Raw genomic sequence first — 7,155 nt, 5'->3', positions numbered from 1 at the left:
TTAACCCAGCACAAGTAGTCGCTAGCTATGATGGAATGAAAGGGTCAAAGGTGTGATTAACTTGGTGGAGACCGTAAACTAAGACGCAGAGAATCCTTTTTTTTTTCTTCATCCCTGCTCCTTGGCATCCTAAGCACAGAGCTATACTTTTGACATTTTTTCCGCCGGTGTAAGCATCTGATGATTTTTTAAGAAAGAAATCACAGATAGTCTAGCGCATCGTCTGAAGCGTTTGATGTGGAATGACGTATTGTCTCAAGTCTCTGTTCTTTTTTTTTTCCGTCGGAGGACAGAGTGTCAGAACCGGTGCATGTCACGCATCACCTTTAGCTCTGGCCGCACCGCTGTGAAGTTGTAGCTTTGGCACATACAGAGAATTCATCATATGTTAGTACTCCCGACCATATAGAGGAAGGAGCAGCAAGGGTTTTGGCTGAGAATCGAGGCACGCCAAGCGCGCTCGATGAAGCATGTCAGCTCTCCAAGTTAGTTACCGGCGAATCTGTTTGGCAATCAAAACGAAAACACGATAAACAGCTCAAAAATCTATTTTATTTTTCAGCATTTTCATAGCCTCTGGAGACTACATGTTGACTTTTATCGCTCTGTGTGCGTACATATTCTAAAAATAAATCTCTAGCACAGAGGAGATGGAACAAACAAATGTCATGGATTGTGTGGGCAATGGCATCAGCGAAGTAAAAAGCTTTGGAGTTTCCGATGCGTTCTGTTCAGCGCGCATCATAATACAAGATGTACACCGCCGAAGTTTGGCTATCCATTTTTGTGTCTGTACAAAAGTTTCCCGCGTAGCCTCTGACTGCCCGGCGCGCTGTGACCAAGGTGCTGTCCAGTTTCTTAGAACTTAGCCACAGGAGGGCGACAAAACAGACTTTACTTGCGAAAGACGTCTCGAATTGGCGGCTCAGAATAGGTGTGTTGAGATCACATAGTCTCTCAACGAAAATGGCGGCAAATGTCGACCAGTTTAGCTGCAGCTCCCACCAGCGAGCTTGCGCGCCGGGCGTATGCATGGGCATTACGCTATAATCTGTACAGGTGTTATGATCATATAATATACGCTATAGCATAATCGAGATGCATCATATTAACATCACTGCTGCGTATTATGTGCCATTGGCCGAAGACACGCAAGGACGGCCGACACCCAACTGTGAGTGGCCCGCGTACATTGGCTTCCGCACATAGCAATTCTGTAGTGCCTTCTGCGTAGTTCTTTCTGCCTCTGTAGAGTCAGGGACAAAGATTTGTTCACCACAGGATAAGTGAAATAGTTTTAATTTCTTGGCGATCTGCACGTGCAGTTCAGCTATGAGAAGTCCACAACAAAGTTTGTGCAGGGGTCCGCACCAGTCGGGTTTTTGCGTCTTGAGCACGACGAAGTTGGAGTTTTTTTTTTTCAGCAGCCATTTATGGACGACACAAACTTTTGTCCCCGACTGAACGTATTTTGTGCAATGTAAAACGAGCAAGGTCAGGAACGCGTGACCAAAGCCGGTTCCGGGCAGCGCATGTCATATCCGCATTGTGCCATAGCGCTCTAAACCTCTCGAGGGTGACAACTCTCGAGTCTCGACCCCAGGTTCCAGGATTTCGGAGCAACCGACAACAGCATGATGCTCCGCCATACTGCCTCCCAAAAAATATTCATTTACGCTCGCGGTTACCTGTATATTTTTGACAAACTATCTATGTTCCTTTAATTTTCCACCACGCTGGACACACTATATATATTATCCGCTCTAATCGCCGCCTGTCCCTTTCTCTCTGTCTTTCTTCTATTACTCAACCGGACAGGTAGTTATTGAATCGAGGAGGTGTTTATTAATTCAATGAAACTGGGACAGACACTCCGCAGAAACCGCCAGATGGCCGCTTTTCAGTGCTATCTCTTGCGTGTCTTCCACCGTGTGGCTGGGTCTGTACATGGTCAGCGTTTTCACGGTAGCATATAGCAGCACTAATGCAGTTAGGATTCGGTTATATTTACTCATATTTTCTCTCCCCCACCCCCCTTTCAGTTAAGCAAAATGAACACAACACACGAACAGAAGCGCGCAATTTCTCCGGCCTCCTGACGCTGACAGTATACAGGTGGCAGGAGCCTGTTTCAGTGGTGAGCACTGATGACTATTATCTGGATAACGGCTGATGATTACTGAAATACTCGTGATGAGTTTAAATGCTGATCATGACTGAATGACCACAATGATGATGACTCCATTACTGCTAACTAGACGACTGAATCATCATTACGATAAGACTAAATCTTCTGAGTCTTCATGGTATCGCTGATGAATGGAAAAATGACGATGACTACTGCATGGTTTCACCAGATACCGTAAGGCGGAAGGAGCTGCTCTATGCAACTTTTTTGCGTCAAAGTCACGTTTTTATCCCACAATTTCGTGCACTTTTGTAGATCAACATCGACTCTCGTTGGTCAACTGCATGCGTTTGTAACAACTGCGCACCGCATGTGCGAAAGAAATGGAAAATGGTACCTCGTCTTGGACACTGATGACCATTTATAGCCTATCATACTCAATTATGGCTAACTGACCATTAATACTTCCAGAAAAGGGGACAACCTATAGGCAAGTAACATGTTTGGCTGAGGGACACTCGTTGTTTGTGGGAGTGTTTGAGGGAGCGCTTAATCTACGTTTCTCACATCTCTTTCTCTTACATTGCACGAGTTCTAGACTTCCACGAAAAATTTGGGTTTTATTATCTCTTTAGAGGTCATGTACTTAATATCCCGATCGCTAGTGGATATACACCGTTTGCGTTTCAACTGTACAATTAATGCTTTATTTTTTTTTTTTTTGAGTCCAATATTATAAACGCTGATGAACGCAAAAAAGACTCACTGTGGAGACAAGAAAGCTTCGGAGGACCACTGCAAGTGCTTTAGTAAACTATATAGCTGCAAATCAATCCGTTCTTAAAGCTTTCTGATGGAGCGGTAGGTCGAAAGACCAGTGCTTTAAGAGAACACCGAAATATTTGAACTCACTATGTTGTGTGTCAACATTACAGTTTTGTTTTGTCTAAAACCTGTGCTTTAACTTTGTCATGATAGTGCGGATGTACGTTTTCTTGAGGAAGCTTAATTAAGACATATTCCATAGCACTTAAAGGAGGTCAGAAGTTTAGCCGCAAGTGTATCTGAGTTTACCCTGAAGGCCGCGACATCCTAGTGGAAGCCTTCAAACACACAGATCCAGCGCGGTGTCGACTGCCGTAGGTGCACCCGTTTCGCGCAACGCGGCACCGACGGCCGCAATAAATTTCATGTCGGAACCCCTTAGGCCGCGTAATTAACGGAATCCGTTTCAACCGCTGTTACAGTTCTTCAGTCACCATAATACGTGATATATATGCGATGACGCTGGTCGACGTCACGCCAAAAAGACTTTGAATTACGTATAACGTTCCATGCTGTTGTGAATTGAGGCTTCGTTACGTGTTTCCTTATATAACAGCGAAGATGGCCGCTCCTTTCGTTTGTGATAGGGGAGTCAGTGCGACCAAGAGTTTGCTTGTTTTTGTCAGACACTCGTGCAAGTGGTGGTAAACATATGTGTACGGGCAGCATGGCACCAGATTAAATGTTTTTCGCTTCCATGTTCAAGGACTAACGAATGTAATGATTCCTATACTTTCGTGACGAGGACCAAGACGATTGTTGGTAAACAAATCGTTCTGTTAAAACTTACACAGCAACGGAAAGTAGCACAAGGGAAAGAAAATCAGTCGTGTAAAGCTCTATATGTGACTGTGATTCATATTTTCTGACTTCCTAGATCGTCCATTTATCCCACTGATTTTGTATAAGCCAGGGCCCAATACCCGCAATAAAACAGACGGCATCAACGCTTTAGTTTCCACAGGATGTGTACTTGTATACGAGAGATACGCAAGATACATTCACGCTGTCATCTTGTGTGGACATTTGCAGCTTGGTCTGTGCGCGGGCCAATGTTTAGGAATTGCGGACACCAAAAGCGGGTGGTGCTGCACTCATCACGACGTCGTGCGTTTTTTTTTTTTTTTTTTTAGCTGACCTCGAGATTAGTCGAAAATACAGCCAGTCAAGTAATACTTTCGCGTGATACGAAACATCAGCCACTTGGCCTACCCGACGTGGCTCTGCTCACGATCACGCTTGCGTATCGGGCTCTCTCAATGGAAAGTTGCCAAGCCGTGCACGGACAAACTGCCACACGCGCGAACTGATTGCATAATTATGACGATAATGCTTTATTTCGTTACGCCAAGTGGTGAAAGCTCTTAACTCTGCCAAGGGTCTTGAACTTTCGTCGAATGAACATTTTCCCCTTTCGGCGACACTGTATAGCAGCGTGCTTTTGGCGAATGAGCAGGACATCTAACAGACAGCGCTGTGGCATCATTATAAACAAGTCGTGTGCGCAAGTTTCCATCCCTCTTTTCGGGCCATAAAGGGAAGTGCCGCGGAATGGCAACGCGAATTCAACGCTGTAACGTTTCTGTGCTCTAGACTCGGCTTTGAATTACAGTTACTGTACACGACATTGCGGGTGTGGTAAGGTGAGGGCACCGCGTGACATTCACAGAAAATTTATTTTGGAGACGGGCTTCCATATAATTTTTTTTTTATTGCATTGATCTGCGTCTACTGGTCTCCCGTGTTAATAATGGACGTAACTTCTGTGTGGGCCATGAAGCACAAAGTGCTTACAGTTGACTGAAAGAACGACAGCGTCCTAATTACAGAATTATCTCGCTAAATAACGTGGTAGCCGCTCCGTGTCGTCAATTTCCCGCCACATAAGCGGTGCATGGTGTGCAGTATACATGGCTGATTTGGTTGTTCCTATTTCGACTTTGACTGGTGCAGTTTGCCCAAAAATCGCTGCTACGGCCGAAAGGTAAATAAAAAGTGCACTATGGTGCGATTGCACGAACAAAATCAAACGTGGAATTTGACGTTGATGAAGCGTCGAAATTACGCACACGTCTCAAAAACGCATAATGCTGATTTCATGCTTTTGATGTGATTAGTTGGTACGTATATCATCCAGTCATAGCGAAAAATGTCATTGTTCTTATCTAATCAAATTAGTCCTATAACTAGTTTTTTTTATATTCGGAGAAATTGTCTACGATGCAGCCTTACACAACACAAAAGCACAAGAACACACCTTAAATGGTCATTGCAAAGCATAAAAGCCTGTTGTACTTAGGACAGAAACGCTTATGTGAGAGATAAAATTGAGATAATGAAATCTTACACACCATTAATATGCAAAGCAAATATTTGAACAAATTAACGGCACATTTATGGCTCTAAAACAACACAACAAACCTACACAAAATTTCGACACACAAACACAAGCTGCGTCCTTGTAACACAACGGCCAACCTCTTGCTCCTGGAGTAATATCAAAAACACCTTTGAAGCACACTGGCGCTAGCAGTCTTTGCACGGGCGTCATTTCACACAGCAGTCCTGAAATGAACGTCCTCTCATCTGCCTACCCTGACTTGACGCCAAGAGGTGTGCGGAACGTCGCATATAGCGACAACGCACGACTATACATATGTATATATGTCGAGGAACCAATAACACCCGTCCCGGTCGCAGGGTCAGTGGACTATACGACACGGGCTGACTATGTGGCGGGTGAGGACAAGATGATGTCTGGCACGACCGCCGCCTGCATGCACTCTCAGCGGAAAAAAAGGGTTCTCATATTGCAAGCGGCTCGCGCACCTCGGCCACGTTTCCTGTAATACGCATTGGCCACCTGGTGCTGGTACGTGTATACAAGCACGTCTGAAGCATGGAGCCGCAAGCTCCCGCATTGTCCGGGAGGCAGGTGTAGCCAGTTCACCAGAGTGGGCGGGCAGGATGAAACCGCCGGCGGTTGCTGACTTAGGGGGACACAGCCCGTGCTTCCTGCGCACGTTCCTGGACGCTAGCGCGGCTGGCTATCACAAAGGGCACGATCGCGCGCCGTTCCGATGCGCGTTCAGCAGGCGGCAATTTTGGCGCAGTCCTTGATGTCGTCGGTTGGCGGCGTGGCCACGATCGAGGGCCGCTTCACGTCGGTGCAGGACATGCGCCGGTCGTCTTCGTGCGTGTAATAGACGGCGCCCTGGCGCCTGTAGATCACCACCGTGGCCACAATGACCGTCACCAGCAGCATGATGATGATGATGGCCACGATGAGGCCCACCTGCACCAGGTTACTGTTATCGTGATTCTGGAATGCGTGTGCGCAATTAACGACAGCAAATGCCTGTCTTGTACTCCTATTACAGGCGACATCTCGATGTGTCCGATACATAGCGTGCACGGATGCTGGTGCATGTTCCTCAGACAAAATTATAGTGACACAATATCTTTTAAAGTCACTGTTATTGTCAGCCAGTCTCTTACGAACATGAAAAAAAAAAAAAAAAACTACTTCCTTGATCACATTGCATTTCCGAATGCTCACAAGCACCTCCATGTATGTGAACAAGGAATCCTTTTCTACAGTTTTATCACATGAAGCACTATTCTTTTTCCCTGAAACACATAGATACAGGTTTAACATCGCATGACGGTTCCTCGCGTTCACTTTTAATTCTGTACGGCCTCGTCATCTGGTGACATTTGAATTTCGTTGCGGTTCAGTTCCGGTTCGGAAAAATAAAAATTTAGGACGGTTCGCGAACCGGTTCGGCGCAGTAGATTTTATGCTGCCCCATAGCGATATGTTGCATAGTATGCGCAAGTTTCATCAAGAAGAGTCAGACATTTACGAATGAATTACACAGATACGGGGAGATTTTCATGTGAATATTAAAGACAGAGGTAATTAGTGAGAATCCTTGCGTCAGCGTAAGGTCTACGTAGCTCCCACACTCGTTACTTTGACAGCAGCGGAGTCAGCTAATTCTCGTTTTGCTTCAGCGCGCTGTGGCATGGGATTATGGCACAGCGCGAATTCACATTGTATTACATAAATTAGAGCTTCGAGCTTCTAGTCTGTAGCAAAGAAAAAAGCCAGCATTTGACATATCACTAAATTTGCTGCTTTTTTAGCAGCAGATTAGGACATTGATGCTTCTGAACGATGAACAAGGACGGTTTGTGCT

The 7,155-nt window shown here is 45.5% G+C and overlaps 1 protein-coding gene across 1 annotated transcript in view; it reads right to left on the bottom strand.

Moving 5' to 3' along the window:
* Positions 1-532: 532 nt before the first annotated feature.
* LOC119435953 (platelet glycoprotein V) overlaps positions 533-7,155 on the bottom strand; it is a 172,060-nt gene continuing 165,437 nt past the window's right edge. Inside the window, exon 6 of the mRNA XM_037702662.2 lies at positions 533-6,248. Coding sequence (XP_037558590.2) covers positions 6,042-6,248 — 207 coding nt within the window. The 3' untranslated portion in view covers positions 533-6,041. The remainder of the gene's footprint in view (positions 6,249-7,155) is intronic.

Source organism: Dermacentor silvarum, chromosome 1 (assembly GCF_013339745.2).
Source record: "Dermacentor silvarum isolate Dsil-2018 chromosome 1, BIME_Dsil_1.4, whole genome shotgun sequence".
Classification (NCBI taxonomy): Eukaryota; Metazoa; Arthropoda; class Arachnida; order Ixodida; family Ixodidae; genus Dermacentor; species Dermacentor silvarum.
Note: the sequence above shows the minus strand (reverse complement) of the source record. Positions and strands in the feature narration are given on the sequence as shown.